Raw genomic sequence first — 20,805 nt, forward strand, 5'->3', positions numbered from 1 at the left:
ATATATATATATATATATATATATGTATATGTATATGGGCTGCTTTGTTAATCTATGAAGAGAAACCTTTATGCTAGGAAATAGAGAACCCTCAATCTAAGCACAGGTGCAATGAATTTATATAGCTCGGCTCAAGTAAGTAAAGCGGAACCAAACCCTCTTTTGAGGGTAAGAAGATAAAAAGTTAATTTTTTTCCTTAGTTTTGGGAAAAAAAATTTATTGAGGTGGCAAAATAAAAAATAGAATCCAATAAAGAGGGCAACAAAAATAATCTTCAAGGTATGAAGTTGCCGCCTTGAATTGTAAGTGACCCACCCTTATGAGTAACCTTAGCCTCAAATAGATCAAATAACCCATTAAACTTAAATACATGACAAATTACACTTCATATAAAATTAGATAGAGACAAGGATACCACATTGTATAGATAAAAGAAAATGCAATCACCTAGTGCATGAGGGCAAGATTTCTTTCTTGAAGAAGCCAAAAAACTCTAATTGGAAGCACCCTAAAGGCTTCTTCTTTCATTCTTAGATGACCCCCCTCTTCTCTTTTCCTATTCTTCCCATCTCTTTATTACTTTTTCTTGTAAATGTTGTACAAATGAAGATTATATGAGTTATAGTGAAATCTTCACTTTCTAACATTAATTATCAACCACCATTAAATAGTTTTGTAGCCCCATTCTAGTCTTTATGATAGCTTCCAATTAGGACTTTTTGGTATCCTCTAATTAGAATGTTGTGATGGCCCTTAATATTTAAAAACTATAATTAAATATTATCTAAAATAATTAAAAAAATTTGATTCTATTCTCCCATTTGAACTCTAAATTTTCAATGTACTAGCTTAATAATAATGATTAAAATACTTCTAAAACTTTGTGCTGTCTCAATCCATCGGAAGCTAACTGACCAGACTTTGTAATTATCATGTTGTTGTTTTATTTTGATTTTTTCCCTATCATACAATGCCCATCAATACTTTGGAAGTTCCACTTGATAGAAATCTTATTTTGCAACACTTTTTCAAAATCATCAACAATTAAGTACACAACAACTTCCGCATTTTTTATATTTGATGTCATATTTATAAAATCATTTTCGTTTCATGACAGTTTGCCACCATATTTGTTAAAAACAATAATAACATACAACAATGTAGAGTCCCCTAAGTCTATTTGATTTAAGACAACTAATAGGCTCTTAAAGACCTTATGAATGTCAAATGTCAATATCACCACATATTTTATATGCTGCAATAAAAATAATGCTTAAAATTATTAAATTCTTCTTTAAATTTGATACATAGCTTACTCGAGCAAACTATATGATTATACCATCATGCACTTTTAATTTCACAATATTAGAACCTTCAATTTTTTGATATAGCTCCATTTCCAATCAAAACACACCCATATGTGAAAAACATATCTAAATTAGAACACATTATAAAGAAAAGTTGAATCTAAATCTATTATTTTTAATCTATTGTCTTTACTCGTCACAAGAATATCACTGAATTTATAACAAAAAAGTTCCTAAAAATTTATAAACATACTTGCATGAACTGATTTATCATTTTTTGGTCATCATCCTATTCTTGTTCTCTCTTCCTAAAAGCAAAATAATTTTTTCTTCATATTCTTTTTACGATATTAATAAATAATATTTTTAATTTTAATCGAAGGCTTGGTTCTACCATGATTAGAAGAGAATTCTCACTCATAGAACCACTCCTTATCCTGCAATAAACCTTCAACTGGTCTATCACTTCCTTCAAACTTAGAAATCATCTCTTTTTGAAAGAAGTGAATTTTTAGCATCCTTTAAGCTTATTATATTGTGATTATATAATATGATATTTTAAAAATGTTTATACAAGAAAAATGAAGCTTGATCTTCATCACCAATAATCACATCAGTATTCCTTAAATCTAGAATGATAGAATTAAACACATTTAAATATGATTTAATAGGAATACATTCCTACATATGAAATAAATAATTTTTTTGTTAATAGTGTTTGTTGGAGAGGTTTTTGGTTTAACTAGAGCCATAAACCTTTGCTTCTACCATTATTTCCTCTAAGATCAAGATCTCACCGTCGCATTAATCACAATCTTGTCTTCTTCACTCATGATATCAGCATTTTTTTTATATCTCATGAGTACTTCTACAAAACCCTATTAGATAAGTATACCACGCATCTTGATTCTCCAAAGGCCAAAACTCTTAGATAAATAAATCACATAATCTAAAATTTCATGGCCATCATACTTACTATAATGTCACTTGGATTTCAGCTTTTAATAAAAAGAGTTCCCTAAACTGAATGGTAAATACAATAAGCCACAAGGTATATATATATATATATATATATATATATAGAACCACAAAAATTTATACAATTTGGCTTAAGCAAACCATATCCAAAATCGTATAGAGATCAAATAACCCACAAATCTATAGATAAATACATTAAAAAAATAACACTTCATATTAAATTGAAAAAATGAACAAAGATACCACATTATCTAATCGAGTGAAAATGCAGTCATTACTATGAAGATGAGAGCTAGACTTCTTTCTTGAAGAAGAACTCTACCTACAAGCACTTGAAATATTTCTTCCATTCTTTCTCGAATGAAAGCCCTCTTCTCTCTTCCTCTCCTCCTGTTGCCACTTCTTACAAACATACAAGTAAGGAGTATGTAAAGTTATACAATAAAATGTTGATCTCATAACATTAATTATTAACTATCATTGAAGACTATTGTAACCTCAATTATAAACCTTTATGATAGCCTAGCCTCTACTTGGTAATCCGGGGTACCATCCACTTTAATTTTTTATAACCTCCAACAAGGACTTCGTTAAAAACAACAATCTTAAAATATCAAGATCAAATCTTCTCTAAAATAATTAATAAAATTAAGCTCTACGCTTATCAATTTAAACCCTTAATCCAAAAAATATATAACTAAGAGTTTGTTTAATTTTGGGAATTTAAGAGGTCACCATACATTTAATAGGAATTATTCAATTTTACTATAATTACTGCTAATTAGTATTTAGCTTGACTAATTAGGCTAATTAATATTTAGACAAATTAATGCTTCTAGAAAAAAGAAGACAAACTAGAGTATAATTGCTCACCCTCTTAGGGTGTTTTTGAGATAGCCTTTACACACATTTACTTTTAAACAACATTTTTTTTTTCAAAATTTTTGTGATGGGAACTAGTATTCATAATCAGATCCGCTAGTTGCCCGATTTCTTAGATTTTAGAAAAATCTAAAACAACCACAATAACTAGAAATATATATATTATTATTCACACAATTAGATTGTTTGGGATGGCATTAACAGAAAAAAAATAAACTGTAGAACCATTGTGCTAAAAGCATTGCTTTTAATAATTATTGTAGTATTATTGTCATTTTCCTTTCAAAAACAAGTTGGACAACAGCTGTCTTTATTAATCCAAAATGGTGAAAACCTGCATCTCACCAACTGAAATTTAAGACAAATGGCAACAAAGTTCTAGCAAAAAAGAAAGCAGCAACATGTAAATTAAACTGTAAAAAACTATCACAACTCCACATTGATTTTGCATGCAGCTGCTACCATCCCAAATGGACCCTGCCTCATATGCCTCTAGTTAATCCAAGGTTTAAGGAGTTATGTCATGTATAACAACAATAAAGGATTACAGGATTAGACAAATCAAAGTTAAAAATTTAAATTTTTAATTTTAAAAAATGCAAAATGCAAAAACAACATAAATGCAAAAAAAAAAAAAAAAAACACTAAACCAATTCCAAGACCACAAACTTGAACTTGAGACCGAAGGAAAGTGGAGGAAATCCAAACTCTATCTCCGGTAAAATATGCAATGATGAAAAGCGAAACATGCAGCAAAAGTGAAGCTAAAATGTAGAATTAAAAATTAAAATAAAAAAAGAATCACCTTCATCCAAATTAGAAACGAGTTCACTAAATTAGAAAATTCAATGCATCCTGGAAATGAAAGCATGAAACAACGGAACCCAAAACCATTTCAGAGATCCAGACTAGAAAAAAAAAAAACTACACAGAAAATGAGCTTTGGAGGGGACCTGGAGGAGATTGGCGATGGTTTCAACGGTTGCAGTCTTATTAATCCCCACCTCATAGCAACGAACAATGAAGCTCTCTTTGTACGAAAGCCCATCCTCTTCAAGCCTCCCCAGCCTCAACCGCTCTGCAAATCCCTTTCCAGCGCCCTCCTCAGTCTCCCGCGCGCATAAACCGACTGCCTCAGGACCCACCCGGCAGGACCGTAAGGCCGCTAGGGCATACTCCGCCCGCCGAATTGGTGAGAAAACAGAGGGCTTTCGCCGCCGGCATTGCGCGACCGCCGGAGCATCCCGAACAGCGGCTGGGCTCACGGCGGCGCAGTTCAGTAGCATCTCCCAAGCTCTGTGAATTGAACCCCTCAAGATCCACGCCAGACCACTGTGCCAAAAGGCGGCACCGTTCCCTCCTCCCTCCCTCCCTCCCTCCCTCTCCCTGGCTCTATCTTCTTAGAGACGAATGTGGCATTCGTGTTAGATTCATTTAACAAGCAAACGAGACGAAAACAATCAATTTTTTTCGTTTAAAAATGAAGCGAACAAGGACAGCATATTTGCTCATGTTCGAATTATTACTGTTCTAAAATATAAAATAATTTAAAATAATTATACATAAAAAATTTATGATACTTTAAAAAATTAAATTTTATAAATTATCCCTATGCCCCTTTACCCCGACCGGCCTCCCCTTCCCTTCTTGAAAGCTTTAGGTTTCAGTCACCTCTCATTCTTCTGATTCTTCACCTCCTCTCAAAATCACAAAAATATTTCTACCACAAGAGCTTAGGGTTTGACGTCCTGTAATCTCTTCTTTTGTTTATCTTCGATAAAGTTTTTTTGTCTTCGGGGAGTCAACGACTCAGTGGTAGATCTACTGCTCGGTATTCTTGTTTGGTTGCTCGATATTCTTGCTTGGTTGCTTGTGAGGCTATCAAAGTGTCATCTTTGAGCATTCTTTCTTTAATATTTCATATTTATCTTCAGATTTGCCTCTTAATTTAAATTTTCTTATATTTCTTTCATATTTATTTAGTTTTTTTTTTAGTGAAGCCTAGTTTTTGAATGTTTTGGGGAGTGAAATCTCGCACATTACTTTTAGATCTGAATTTTGTTTATGGATGAAATCTAGTATTATGGTTTTGTTGTGAATTGTGTTTCGGCTATTGTGCATTTGTGTTGTGATACATACAATTTTAAGCATTAATCAAATGATACTAAATATCAAGTAACACGTGATGATGCTGAAATGAAGCGAAGCAAAATCACTAACAGATAGTTTAATAAATATGTATTCCAGGTCTAGTAGCATAGAAATGATTCCATCAAGTTCTTTATTGTGACTGTTTGTATGTTGACAATACATTGCTTTTCAGCTTTATAAAATTCTTTGTTGGCAGTCGCTTGTGGTGTTTGATTACACCTTATTTGTTTGCCACCTCAAGTAACTGTTTTTTAATTGCAGCAAGGTTATGGTGCACTATTAACTATTGTGCACTGTGGAACATTAACTCCACTGAATATGGAAGAAAACATGAGCCATAACAAAAAAAAATTTGATGAGTATAAAATTTTTAAGAAAATATTCGCACTATTTCTTATCATTTTTACAATACAAATAATGCAAATAAATTTGAAAGATTTAGAACAAAACAAACAAATTTCGCAAAAAAAATTTGAGAAATAATAATTAAATTTATTATCATTTTAACTATTCAACCAATGCAGGCAAATTTGAAAGATTTTGAACAATTCGAACAATTCGAGCATTTCAAACATTTTGAATTAATTTCAAACAAATCGAACCGAACAGGAATGGTAACTTCAAGAACAATTTCAAACACAAGCCTATTTTAAACACGCTTAATTTCAAACAAATCGAACACTGACGCGAGCTTTGTTTGTTCGTGTTTGATTCTTTTACACCCGTATTTTAGGCATTGCAGTGGGGTGCAAAGTACCTTCAGCTAGTTTGGCTTGTGCGTTGTAACTGCGACATGGGTGCGGCGGGCTCCCAATTGTGGCACGCTAACTAAGAGAGTAATTCGTCGTAAGCTATGTGGTTTCTTTACATTACTATCATCGCTTCATGTGAATGACCTTGGTTGTGATTTTTTTGGATGATTTACGTTGGGATTTTTTGTTTTTAGCAGTTATTGTGAAATTTGGGTTTGTTGTTTTCTTGAGCATTTTATGTTACCTCGTATACTTATGCAATGTAAGACGGAACGTTGGACTGACGGTGTAGAGTAATTTGTTCAGTTTGGATTGTCTTGTAGTTATTTTCGTTTTTTTATGATTGTGGTATGATCTTTATGCCTTCATGTCTTTCCGTGATCGTGGTATGATCTTCTTTGATTGTGTTATGATTTTTTGTTGTTGTTGTGATCATAATATGATCCTTTACAGACTTATGTTGTTTGATGGGGAGGATGTCCTTAGAATGCATTGCATGGTTAATCCATTTTTATTCGACATTAGTTGTTACTTATAATTCATGGAAAATGTCATGCATGAGTATATAGTTTGAAGGTCTGTGGTATATTTAGGTGTTTCACAAGTAAATACATTAGAATTATATGGTAAGTCCAATGAAAATATAGGATTTAGCTATGGGAGACAATTTTATGGGTGTCTCAGAAACAAAATGCTTAATGATTGTGACTTTTGAAAATGAGTCGAGAACTATGAGGAGTTCACTTCAGATAACAACAACGTGTAGAGAGTAGTTTTGGAAAGAAAATTCTCCAAGAGACTTCCTTGTTTGGACATGAAGATTGATATTCTAACAATATTACTTTTTTTTAATTATAATTTTCGTGTTATTTTTTAGTATTTAAGACTTTTAACGTAATATATAGTGTAACATTTAATGCAAAGCAATGGTCATCTTGAACTCAAAAAAGGTTGAAGTTCTCAACTCAGATTCAGGAGATGGAGGCAAGGGAACACGAGGAGACCATGTCAGCCCAGAAGAAAGAGAATGTGAATTTGAAGGCGGCAATGACCAAGATGGTGACCACCAAGGAGCACATTGAGGGGCCCTTCAAGAAACTTCAGGTGAGCCTCCTTGGACCCCTGTAGTTACATTAAAGTGGGCTTGGTCAACTTCAAGCGAGCTGACTTGAAGCAGTTTGCCACCCTCTTTTTTCGACTCAGAGGATAACAATGAATAGTTAGTTGGAGCGGCGAAAGAACGAGCTGGCATCAACGACAGATCGACAACTTATGAGTCATTTTCTCTCTCTTTTTTTTTTACCTTTACTTAGGAAAGAATTTTGCTCGGCTACAACAAATTGAATTGTGTGCTCGTGGAGAAAAAAATTATATACAAATTTTCTTATAATGAATTTTTTTTTTTTATGTGTGCCTATCATTTTACATTTATTACTCAATTGCTTGTGATGTTATGTATGATGAAGCGTTCGATTTTGAGATTTTTTTGTTGGTTTTGATTTGTATCAACCGTTCGGCTCAAGTTTTACGTCATTCATATATATTTTACTCGATTAAGCAGTCGCCTTGGCCGGGCCTCATCATTTGTCAGGTGCAGATATTGTCGTTGCCTTTGTCGCGCGAGGGGGTGGGGGTGGGGGGGAGCTGTTCGTGGTAATTGTTGAGACTCGTCGTCATGATGATTTGCATGCCACTCAATGCAGATCTTATTGCTGATGAGTGAGGGAACCATTGTTGGGGCTAAACTTGTGCAGAGCCAGGAGATAAGATTTTTTATGTTGGGCATTGAGTCAGTTAACCCATAGCTTTCTTCAAATCGTTCAACGTGCATTGGTGTTACTTATAACTGGACAAAAAAGTTCATTTTTTGGGATGTCTTACTAAAAAGATAACATGATTAGATACAACCTTGTTGTCATGCACAGAAAGAATTTATTTATTTATTTTGACAATATCTTCAACACTGTGACAGTTTTAAATAGAAAAAAAAACTAAAGATAACTTGAATGGTTGACTAGATATGAAGGAGATTTCCAAAAGGCGAGAGTTTGCGATCCAAGAAATTATTGCTCTTAATATTATCAAGTTGAAAGCAAAATACTTTCTTGCTTTGAGGCACCATGGATCAAATTTTGAATGGCTTCAATCATTAACATTTTTTAGTGGACGTTCTTTAAATTGGAGCTGTTAAGTTGATGTGTACGGAGGAAAGATATTTATAATGAAAAGTCATGACTGTCGTATTTTCCTCCAAAATTTATTGTCAACCTCATTTAATTCCTTACCAAGCAAAACACTAAATCCACTTTTTATAATAAGTATGTTATTCATGGAACCATGTGCATCTCATTTAAAACTTGATGGCGTGCGACACTTAGCAAACATTCAATAACAAGCTTGAAAGAATATTCTAGCTTAGTTACTTCAACTCCGTAAGCATATACGGGTACATCCATTATAAGAGGCATTAGTTGGAGGTTTAGTACAGTATCGTTGAATGTATCCATTTGAGAGGTATGCAGTAATGCAAGCACACTATATATTTATTACTTCATAAATATTAATTTTAAATTGTGTTGAATAATAATTTATTTACAGATTTTAAAATAAACTAAAGAGAACTGTGAAGAATAAAGCGCGACTAGAATGATCAATATGTAAGACATATTTACTGCAAAGGATTACTACTTTCTCTATGTCGAGCAAGAAGAATCCACAAAAGAGTTGGTGGGTGTGGTATCTCCCTCAACGCTTTCTACTTTTTAGCAGTTAGGGGAAACATCAAAGAAGTGTACATCATGTTATCTCAACAATTAGTAACTTCAGGCAACGACACTTTATGTTATTCTCAACTGCGACGAAGTTCAACTATTTATTGAGGAAGACATTTTTTATTAATAGTTGTTCAACATTTCCTATGAAAATATAATAATGAGCTAATTCATAAATTTCTCAATGCATAAATAGTTTATTCATAGATTCGCTAAATTTAGTTGAGGACGATGCAATAAGCCACGAGATAGAGAATAATTTTTCTTAGTGGTTTACAATGCATATAGGTTAGAATTTAACAAAATCGTTACTCATATCACACATATATTTTTAGTCGCGTTATCATTCTTGAGAACGCTAAATTTATGTTGTGTTTCAAGGTATTTCGAACTGATCATGTTTGGACGTATATTCTCGACCCATTACTCAGGAATTACCCATATATAAGTCTCCTATTTATTTCTTTTTCTTTATTTGTCTATTTGTCGTCGTATATCATTCTTTTCAATTTATCTCATATTTGAATTATTTATATGATTCGGGAGAGAGATTTATTTAAATAAAATAATTATATGACGACAAATAAATCTGACAAATCTGAATTTTTAAAAAGAATCAAGAAAAACAATCCATGAACAACTTGATTGTACAAGATGAAAAAATAAATCAGAGAACATTTAAGCCCATTTAGATACATCACATGGTTGTACAAGAAAAGAAAACATTTATGTTCATTTTGTTCTACATATACAGACATAAAAAGGAAAAACATTGTGAGGTTATGAACTCTTTTAAAATAACATTCAAAAAACAATTTCAAATGCATCGAAGAACTAAAGCAAACAAAAAAAAAAAACTCTTCCTTCAATTAAAAAACCAAACCAAAATAAAACTCTTAAAAAAATGAAAATGATTGGGTCACATTTGCAAGCATACTTTTTTATTTACTTACCAAAATGACAACTATAGGTCACACTTAGCTATCATATGCGGTATTTTGAATATGCGAGAATCTCATTCTCTTTTTCGTCGTTAAACTGGGAGATATACAAATATGTCAAGCTCTAAAATAAAATAATGTCCGCAACAAAAAAAAATAAATAAAATAGAACATGAAAAGAGAGAAAATGTCGAAGTGTAACATTTGTTCAACTGGGGAATCTCAACTATGGGGTAAAAAACCGGTTGAACAACAAACCGCGGGGTTTAGGATCCGTTTGGGGCAGCTTGTGCGTTTCTAGATAAGCTGTTTGTTCTGAAACGCGGCCCGCGGGCTGACCACAGGGGTAGACCCGTGCACCGCGTTTAGTGTAAAAACCCAAAGCAGTTTCAAATAAACTGACGAAACGTGCGAACCAAACGGTACGACGCTGCCCGCACTTATAAGCTGCCCCAAACTAACATTTAGTTACCACTTACACAATGTAAGAGAGAGTAAAATAACCAATTTTCAATTATTTTTATTTACTTCAATTATAATTTCTATCAACATGAGAGATAGGAAATGCATTCTAGCTTCCACTTTTCTATAAGTTATGCTGGCTTAAACTACTATAAATTAAATTTTGCGTAATACAATATTCGTTATTTTTTAAAAAATAAAAAATATTTAGGTAAAACTAATTTACATGTTAAATTTTATATATGTAAATAGAGAGGAATTGTGAGTACGTGTGTTATTTTTATTTTTATCTTATTAATAATTTATATCCGAAAATTTTAAAAGGTGAAAAAACGACTCCGCTGGGGATCGAACCCAGAATCTCTGGTTCCGTAGACCAGCGCCTTATCCATTGGGCCACGGAGTCCTCAGTGTTTTAGATTTATTTATTATTTTAATTAAAAAATTTTGTCTATGAATATTATTTAAAAGCAAAGCAACATATCTCTCAATTTGAGGAAAATTTATTCCATACAGACAGCACAAACACTGTCCGATCTCAAGCATAGATCAAGAGTTTTTTTTTGCTTTTATGTTAAAAAAAATGGGACTCACCGAAATACAATTTTATTTTGATCGACGGTTGAGGTCGGACAGCGCATGCATCTCTGCATATACCTTTCACAAAAAAAGGAATAATTACATTTGGACCACCAAAAATATTGATATTTATAAATTAACTGCCAATATGATTATTCAGGACTGCTGAAAAGCTTTACTTATGCTTGTCACGATCAAAATATTGAGAATTTGAGAAAAATGAAAGCTATGGTTTGTTGTTTTTATCACAAATTTTTGTATTTGAGTGAGAATTTGAAAATTAGATGAAAGAAGGTGGTATATTTGTAAATTGCAAGATTCATGTGTTCCTTATGTAATTGCTCAAAAGAAAAAATTATGGCATACTTAGAGGTGTGTATTTATTGGTCGAAATCGAAAAATTGAATTGAATCGAATAAGGTTGGTTGATTTGATTCAATGTCAAATTTGTGTTTCTATTTTTTTTTTTTTAAAACCTTAATATTTGTTATTGGGCATAGGGGTAGTTCGAGACCCAATCTAAAAGGAACCTCAACGAGCCATCTCATAATAAGATGTACTTAAGGACAATTTCATGAGCCCTATGGTTAATTGGGAGCCTTAGGGGCAGTTCGAGACCCAATCTAGCTCATTGAGTTGATTCAAGCACACTTGAATGCATCAAGTCACTCAATGGGGCATTTACATACGTAGCGCATAATTCTTATGTTTTACATATCTTACACCTAAACTTTCATTTACACATATATAACACTAAAGTCATTAATATCAAGTAAAAAATATTACTTTTCAAAAGTGTAGTACATCTTTTCCATGTACTGGCTTAAAGCTTGAAAGTGTTATGTATGTATATATGAAAGTTTAGAAGTGAGACATTCAAATACATGAGAATTGTGTGCTAATCAGTTAAATTTCTCATTTTTAAAAGGTACCCACCTCATTAAAAAAATGAGGCATTTACATACACACTACCTGTTGAATCTAGATTTGTCCTGTGAGGTATGCTCAAGGATCGGAGCGATAGAAACTGTGAGAGAGGTTGAGAGAGAGATAGAGAGGGAGAAGAAAAGAGATATTGCCCACAAGCTTGCCTCATAGGGGCGAATGCGGTGTTCCCAAACTATGCAACCTATTTTATATATTGGAAAGAATGAGTACAAGAGAGAAGGAGAGAGAATTCTCCCTACAAAAGATGGATTTAGAAGAAGATGTGGCCAAAATCCCCTAATACATGTTATGATCCCCTATTTTATAAGAGATAGAGAGTTAAAAAGTATAATTATATGGTTGCCCCTGCTTTAATAAGGGCGTTACAATTTATGTGACACATTTTTCGTATTTATAACTATTTTAATAGGTTATTTATTTTTCAGTGTGCATGGGCCTTTTGCTCGAAAGGTCATTGGGTTGGTCAACCGAGCTGATTTCGGTCGGCTATTTTTTTTGGGAACTGATCGGGGGCTTCGCTCTAGAAAACAGTTGGTTTTGAGTGCGGCGACCGATCGACTTTCATATGGCTGGTTGGTTTGCCTATTTCTTGGTGATCTTTGGGGGAGTTGAGAGCTTCAGGTTGAGACTTATTAGATTGATGGGGGAGTCAGAACTTTGACCAGTCGTTGGTGTTGATGCTTATCCTTAGTTGGGCTGTGCGACCCTTTGACCATTTAACCTTTGGTCGGTCATTAGCCATTCGACCATCTAGCTATCGATCGACTGGTAGTTTTCAACCAGCCTGATTCACAAGGACTCCTGACTTTTTATCTGAGGTATTTTCGTTATTTAGCTTTTTTTTTTATCGTTAAATTATCTCGAAATTTGTGCAAAACATTTTTTTGGTGTGCTCCACCCAATTCTTATTTTTTTATATATCAAATGCCTAAAATTTATTTATTTTTATTATTTCATCCAAAATTTTCATACCAAATAAAAATACCATTATTTTAACTCTATAAAAAATTAAATGCACATTTTCATGTATAAATAAGATGACATACATGTGCAAATTGAAGTTCAGGTGTTAGCACGAGTGTAACTGAGGAAAACCAACTCATGAGTTGGACTCGCTCAATAAGTGGTTCATGACCAGAGCTCAATGAGCTAACAAACCAAGCTCAAGCGGCTTGACTCATGACCAGAGCTCAAATGATTTGTTATTATTTATCTTTTAATTATTAATCTTATTTATCTTTTTATTATATCACCAACTTAAATTAATATTTTTTTTTCTTTTATAATAAATAAATGGGCTGTAGTTAAGCTCTTGCACGAATCTGAATCAATTGATGCAATAAATAGGAAAAACGTGGATAGAGAGAGAAAAACATATTTATAGGTATTTTGTAATTATAGTGAGAGGGAGTTGATGTAGAACTTGTATGGAAAAAATATTAGATCAGTACTACGCACATAGAGTAACGTCCGTAGCCAATGAAATCACGCCAAGATACCCCGCGCGACACATAAAAGAAAACGTCGCATTAACATGAGGAATTGTGTGTTATTCATGTGTTATTATGTCCTGAGAATATTTCTGGTGTTATAATAACACAATAACACATGAATAATACATGAATAACACACAATAATACAAGAATAACACGCACAATAATACAAGAATAACACGGGAGAGAATATTCTCCAGTATTACTGCGCCGTTTTTTTCTGTCGGGAATATTTCTAGTGTTATTCAAGTGTGATTGTGTGTTATTCATGTGTTATTGTGTCCTGAGAATATTTTTGGTGTTATAATAACACAATAACACATGAATAACATATGAATTGAGAATATTTCTATGTTACTGCGCCTTTTTTTTACTCTGTCGCACGACATGTCTTTCGCGCGAGATGTCTTAGACGTCATTTGCAGGTTATTTTTAGGTGCGAGTACCGTAACTTCAGAGAGGCCGAGAGACACAGGAGAGACGAGAGAGAGAGGAGAGAAAGGAGAGGATGCCAGACAAGGCCATGGACGACGTTATGGAGGCGGCCTCAGGCCCACACTTCAGCGGCCTTCGCCTCGATTCCCTCCGCTTATCTTCCTCATCCCTCCCTTCGTCGCCATCCTCCGCTAAGGCCTCCGTCGCTGGAGTGATCACCGACGATTTCTCGCCTGAAGAACCTAAGCAGCCCTTTGTAATTGGTACGCTCTGTAAATTAATCCAAATTTACTCCTTATCCTGTTCTTTTTGATAGGGAATAATTGCTTCTGCAGTGCAGGGGTTTCGGGCGGTTCGGCTTCCGGGAAAACTACTGTGTGCGATATGATCATCCAGCAGCTTCATGATCAACGGGTTGTTCTTGTTTATCAGGTAAAGGGACAAGTATCATTATCATTGACTGATTTTTCTTCTCATGCTCTTGTTTGTTTATATTTTATGAATTGTAAGTAGGCTCGATGATCACATGAACATATACAAGTAGCGCGAATAAATGATTCGCTTATTTCTTTGAGTAGTTGATTTTATTGTGTGGTTTGGTATAACTGGTAGTTCTTAATGATTTTAGAAGTTTTAGGAAATGATAAATCATAAATTGTTCACTTGTCTTTTCTACTTCTCTTCTTCGCAGCATTATCCGGGTATTTTGTTTAATTCTGAGCTGTTTTAGAGTTTAGAGTTGCCAGATTGAGGTTTGAACCTCATGCCAATGATTTAGCTGGAAATAGTATTGGTGTGTATGTTGAGCAATCATGAATGCACATAAAAGCAAATTGAATGTTGAGAAGGGAATTATAATGCTCAAATTGGACCAAAAAGTTTAGGTAAGATGACTAGAAAGTATGGGAGTAGCTTTCTCAAAGGTTCCTAGAATATAAAGTTATATCCTTGGCCTTAGAATACAAAAATTATTTAAGTGGGAAATTTACATATGTAGCTCCAAATTATTATGTAATTACATATCTCACACCTAAATTTCCTTATTTACATACATAGCACTTTGGTGCTTAAAAGATTTTCATGAAAATTTGTATTTGACTTTTAAAAAGCGGTAATTGTGCTATTTTTTATTCGATATTAAAGATTTGAGTAATATGTGTCTAAAAGTTTAGGTGTTAGATGTGCAAATACATAAGAATTTTGTGTTATCTATGTAAATGCCCCTATTTTAGTTTGATTATTTACTTGTGTCAGATATGAAACTAAAGCAATGGTTCTCAAATTTGTTTCTTGGTCTACAAACTTATTTTAGGCCCAATATTTTTATTCAGTCCATTTTTTTTGTTTGTTTAGTGCACGTTTGCAAGACTGATGAAAGGTTTTCTCATGTAATGGGATGTGAAAAGTTTTGTTAAGGAGAACTAGAAACCTAACGTGAAAAACTTACAATGAAAAATGGGGTTTCAAAGTAGCAGTAGCTTCTTCATGAAGCTTGATGGTGACGGTGAACAAAGGATGATTCATGGAGTCCTCATTCAGCAAGGTGGGATGTTTGGCTATGGTATTGGCTATTGTTGCTGATGTATTGTGTTAAAACTTGTTGGATATGTGCATAATTTGCATGCACTTATAGGGGAATACGAACATGTTATGGGTGAACACAATAACACCAACAACAAAAAAAGTGACCATAATAATAATAATAATAATACCACTAGTATTAATCACTTTATTAATTGTAGCAACAATGGCAACCACAACAACAAGAACAAGAGCAAGAACAACAAATAATAATAATAATAATAATAATAATAATAAGCTACTTCAAGTTACAACAACTTAATAGGAGTAAAATTATAGTTCTCATTATGTCTTAGGAGTTTCAAATAAAATTTGATAATCTTAATTTTCATAATTATATTTTTATTTGTTTCATAAAATATGCCCAAAATATTGACATTGTACCAGAAAGTATTCGGGAGGTTTGCAAATAGTGTCAAGAATTTCTTCTTGGATTATAAAATAATGAGAGCCACTAGATGCCATGCCTAACACAATATGATAAGAGTAAAAATGCTTAACAAAATTTTACAACCCATAAGAGTAATGCTACTAATTTATTGAAGTATTCAACATGGTAAGATTGAACACTTAATGTGGTGTTGAGTCGAAACGCTACTTTCTGATATATAATTGGTATAATTAGAGCAGTATTAGATGTTTATATTGGAATAGATAGAATAAGTTTAATTACATGCCATATAGGACTTTAATTGGTGAAACATTATTTATTTTTGTAATATACTTTTGAAATTTATGACTCTTTCACCTTTTTTATTTAAATTATTACATTTATTTCACTCAAATTTACATGGAACTTACAGGATTCATTTTATCGAGGTCTGACTGCAGAGGACGCTGAACGTGCCAATGACTATAATTTTGATCATCCAGGTAATTGTGTTTAACTATATTATTGACATCATTGTGTTGTAGCTAGGAAAGAACATTCAAAGAGTTCAAGATCATGGACATATGAGAAATGGAGATGGATACAAATGAGACTTTGCTTGATTGTACTATGTACATTAAAAAGAATCACAACAACTACAACATGCTCTAATGATTTTTCCTTGTATTTTATATGCTGATAAGAGATAGGTTTTTTCCACCAACCAAACTTCTATTTAAAGTTTCTTTGACTTTCCGCACTACAATTCTAGGATTGCAAGAGAATATTCTTAAATTTTAAGAACTTAGTCAAATTCTTACTATGCATTGCTTTTTTATGCAAATTGACATCAAAAGAATAGAAAGAATTATAAGTCAAGTGATATGCTATGCTCCCTAGTTCTTTAGTTAGAGGTCATTGGTTTTATTTTTGCCTCATTCATTCTCTAAATTAAGTATTCGCTAGATCCTTGCTTTTTATTTGATCTATAATCGGCTTTATGCCCTCTTAATTTTTAAGTAGCTTTATACCGGCCTACTTATTTATTATTGTTTTTTTGTCATACTCTCAATCAATAAAATACTTGGGATAGATTTCTATCTTTTAAAAAATGCCCTAATGTCTCGGAAGCATGAACATCAACATGAGACATAGATATGAGGACATGAAATAAACTTAAAAGGCAGAACATGACGCGCCATGATATAATATTGTTTTTAGAAGTTATTATTATAAACTGCATAGCTAGAACACGGGATGGAAGTTTTTTATAAAAAAAAATTAACACACAATAAATTATAAGATTGTATGTATCATGTAGAAGATTAAGGGCCATTAAAAGAAAAACTAACACGGTGTACTTATAATTATATTTCAATATTTCATCAAGTAAACTTCATTCCAAACGCCACATCAACATTAACATTAATTATTAAGCATGCCTTTATGCTTTTGCTGACTACATAATATACCCATAACCCAAAATGGATTATTTAATCTTTATAATAATTACATAAAATATGAACATGTTGATGTATCACTAGTTAGATCAAACTGGTATAACAAAGAAACATTTGACTGTCCAACTTGAACTAAAATTGTTGAACCAGGAACAACTTGTTTGTGTTGTTCTGTTCCAATGCTTGTTTTTGCCATTTCTAGGCGAGCCTTGACTATGTTAGATTCCGACTATGTTTGGCTTTAAATTTGGAATAAAAACTAATTCATAAAATTTTCTCAGCATGTTAGACACATGCTAGGATTTTTTAGAGGCACGTCCTCTCCGTAATGAATACAAAAGGCTTTTTAAAGTGAGCATACTGCCTAGTTTAATATTATTCAAAATGATGATTAATGTTAGTTAATCAAATATAATTAAAAATCCTAATTTAATTGAAATTATTGAACTTAATTTAAATCTAATTTGTTTGTTGCATCAATTGATCCCAATAAGTCTTCTTTCGAAGTGTTTACACAAAAGCCTTGTGCTTGCATGCATTATGGATGACTTGCTTCACTAACATCTTTTATTTGTAGGTTAGGGCGTAGAAAGAAGAATTTAGAGACTTTGGCATTGTTTTTAAACTAATCTCACATACGATCTCATCATTGCATGGCAGTGGTATAAATTAATACTAAATACTATGGCATTATATGCAGTAATCTAACATTGGTAAATATGGACAAAGGAAGTCAACCTATGATGAAGCGAGCTGCAATATAGGAAGTTGGGGTGCAATCTATATCTTCGTCTATAGTGGTTGTGGAGCACAAGTAGTGACTGATGACTCCTTAATTTTTTTTAAATAATAGTTCCTCTAGCAAAATTTCTTGCTCAAGTATCGCCTTCTACTCATTCTCAAATAATCTTCATGCTCATTAAAAAAAAAAAATCTTAATACTCTTGATTTTCCTCATTCTTAGACCTAGGCCTACAAGCAGAAGTTAGTGAGATTAGAGTTGTAAGTGTACTAGTATACTTGATTAATAACTCTATCTTAGTTCATATAAGGCTTCTTTATGTTTCTTATTTAGATAAAAGAATTTATAAAGCTGGTCATATAAATGAATAAATTTTAAATTTGAACATCGACAGACGCGGGAGTGGACGGACTCCTTGACACGAGAGCGGGGTCTCTCGCAGCGGGAGTTCCTGCTATTGAACCGGTTGGCCCAATTGAGGCAGGTCCAAGGTTAACCAAGGCCAAGCGGCTGGGACTACCGCCCGCCCCTCTCCTCCTTTCTTTTCTGCTTCTCCTTCGTGCGGGAGATATTTCTTCATTGTTTCAGAGTTTAGGATTAATTTTTTGGTTATGTTTATTTTCAGATTCCTCTGTGGAGTCCTCCTTGTTCTAGGGTTGTATCCGATGAGGTCGTGGTGCTCTGACTGTATCCTACTTCAATGTGGTATTGTATCCTTCCCTTTTACCTTCCACAAATCTTCTTCTCCCCTTTCCTCAACTGCCAACCTCCCCCCCTCCGTCACCCCAACATCCAACCACCCCTTTTCTATATGTTATTCATGTTGTCCAACCCTCCCCCTTCATCCCAACACTCGGCTGCCCATTACCTGCTGCCATACCTTGCTGTCCCGCCTTCTTACCTTCTTCCCAACTCTTCCCAGCCACCCCACTAGCCATTGTTGACCACCTACAGCCCTTCCTACTTGTTGTCCCTACAGTTGTTCACCCTCCCTCGCTGCCACCAGCATCCCTTGGCTGTCATCATCCCTTCCAATCATCCCTATCCCTCTAGTCGACCTCCACTACCTGTCGGGATACATCTTAGAAGTGTTTGTTTGTGTTGTTTATGTTTTGTGTGGTTACGCCTAGTTGCGTTGTGTTGTAACCCTATTTCCCTATTAATAGAAGTTTGTTATTGTGCTCCCACTGTTTTTCTTACTCGGTCCGATAATATTTGGTATCATGCTAGCCTAACCCTAGTCCTATCCTAGGTCCTAGCATCCACCTTATCCTTCCACCAAAATTTTTCATTCACACCCTCAACCACTTCTTCCGATTTCCCCAAACCCTATGTCCACCAAATTTCTCCTTGCTATTCCTATACCCTAGCCATGCCACATCGGAGATACATTCCCGAGCCTATTCGGCGAGATATAAGGCGGGAGCTCCGTCCTTGCAATGATTGAAGAGTTAACCTTTATGAAATATTCTGTCCAATTAATCTTTGCTAGATATGAATCGTATCCAAAATACCAAAACAATAGTTTTTAAATAAAGGATTATGACCTCAATGAAACATGCCACTTAAATAATAATGTTAATTCAGAACTAAATGTTGATAGTTTGCAAAACCATAGGCAAATATTTGTGCTTGTACAGTATCTTCTAGATATAATTATGCACTATTGAAATGCCAATTTCCTTGGGTGTTCGTTGCATGTTTACATATGAAGAAATCCATAAAGCTTGAAACAAAAGTTCAGGATATTATGGTAGATTATTGTAAAACTTCTTCCTTTTGATATATAAGATTTGAGGATGAATTGGGGAAGATGAAAACTTTGTGTAGTTCAGGGTTGCTTGGAAAAATCCTTTTTTGTTTTGGTGCTTGGATTTGTTGGGCTATGGGAGTTCGGATCATAAAAGAAGCTTTGTAGGCAGCTAGGACTGGGAAGCTGGGTGCATAAGCTATGAGGTTTATGATTGAGAATGGCAAGGCTTTTGTTATCGAGATGCTTATTGCTGTGATGAGACATCAACAAAGTTGATTGGGAGATAGATGCAGTGGAATGAAACAACTGTAAAGGGAAAAAGGCGGTGAAGCTTGTGCTTGGATGGATGCCACACAAGAAATGATGTAGTGTGCTGTCCGGCTGAGGGGAGTGTTGCGAGTGGCCTTCGTGCAAGTGAGTAGATAAATAAGCTAGCAAGAGCATTTGGCTTGTGAAAATGCATGTTGATCTGTAAGTGATCCACGAGCATGCACACGGGATACAAACGACAAGATTCTAAGCTGGTGGTGAGTGGCTAGCTGGAACATGGATCATGATGGATTGTAGTTAGGATGATTCACTGTTTAATATTAGGGTGCAAGCAAAGTATGATCATCGGGTTAAGATGTGCGACTTTAATATCAAACAGTGCATGGTATTATTTAAAAGGATTTTGTGGCTTTTGTTTCAAGGCAGCCAGTAAGTGCCTTTAGGTTTATGATCTTTTGGCTTTAGTGAAGCTTATGCTTTTTTTCATTCGAGAACACCTTGAGGCACATGATTTAAGCATCTTAATTTAATATTTTTTGAAAAAACACTTTTTAAGTATATTTAGGATTTAATTATTTAGGTTTAGAATTTACACTGATTTGGTGATATAGGTTCAAGTTTCTGATAGATTTTTAATTTTTAATTTTAATTTTTATCTTTTACTTATTTTGTTTTTATCATTTATTATTATTATTATTTTAATTTTATTTTGACTTCTTTTAAGCAACTTTAATTTTATTTTTGTAAAAAATTTTTGTTATGCTACCCACCTTAGCATAGTGGTTGGGAACATAGAACTCAAAAGTTTTTTTTATTATTTGTGCCTCACCTTGGGTCCATTTGTTAACCTCATTTTTGGATGAGGTCTTCATCTCTCTCCTTAGAGCATATGGTCTAGCTTTAGGCTTCCCTTGTTTGACCCTCCTAGA

General features: G+C 33.7%; 2 protein-coding genes and 1 non-coding gene across 5 annotated transcripts in view; 1 reads left to right on the forward strand and 2 right to left on the reverse strand.

Annotated features, from left to right (window-relative positions):
- The window catches only part of LOC110030882 (oleoyl-acyl carrier protein thioesterase 1, chloroplastic-like), a 48,133-nt gene extending 43,598 nt beyond the window's left edge, over nucleotides 1-4,535 (reverse strand). The window contains exon 1 of the mRNA XM_020733842.1: nucleotides 4,122-4,535. Coding sequence (XP_020589501.1) covers nucleotides 4,122-4,454 — 333 coding nt within the window. The 5' untranslated portion in view covers nucleotides 4,455-4,535. The remainder of the gene's footprint in view (nucleotides 1-4,121) is intronic.
- Nucleotides 4,536-10,578: 6,043 nt separating this feature from the next.
- On the reverse strand, nucleotides 10,579-10,651 carry TRNAR-ACG. The gene has a single exon. It is a non-coding gene; the product is annotated as a tRNA-Arg (tRNA).
- A 3,036-nt stretch (nucleotides 10,652-13,687) lies between these two features.
- LOC110030881 (uridine kinase-like protein 1, chloroplastic) overlaps nucleotides 13,688-20,805 on the forward strand; it is a 33,439-nt gene continuing 26,321 nt past the window's right edge. Inside the window, exons 1-3 of one of the 3 annotated variants that reach the window (XR_002294685.1) lie at nucleotides 13,688-13,963; nucleotides 14,041-14,132; nucleotides 16,085-16,154. Coding sequence is in view for 2 of the 3 variants with exons in the window: in XM_020733839.1 (XP_020589498.1) it covers nucleotides 13,774-13,963; nucleotides 14,041-14,132; nucleotides 16,085-16,154 (352 nt within the window). In the remaining variant the exon portion in view is untranslated. Of the gene's footprint in view, nucleotides 13,964-14,035; nucleotides 14,133-16,084; nucleotides 16,155-20,805 lie in introns of all 3 variants that reach the window. The other 2 variants (XM_020733839.1, XM_020733840.1) reach the window with 2 other exon arrangements.

This window comes from Phalaenopsis equestris, unplaced genomic scaffold, assembly GCF_001263595.1.
Source record: "Phalaenopsis equestris unplaced genomic scaffold, ASM126359v1 Scaffold000761, whole genome shotgun sequence".
In the NCBI taxonomy this organism is placed as follows: Eukaryota; Viridiplantae; Streptophyta; class Magnoliopsida; order Asparagales; family Orchidaceae; genus Phalaenopsis; species Phalaenopsis equestris.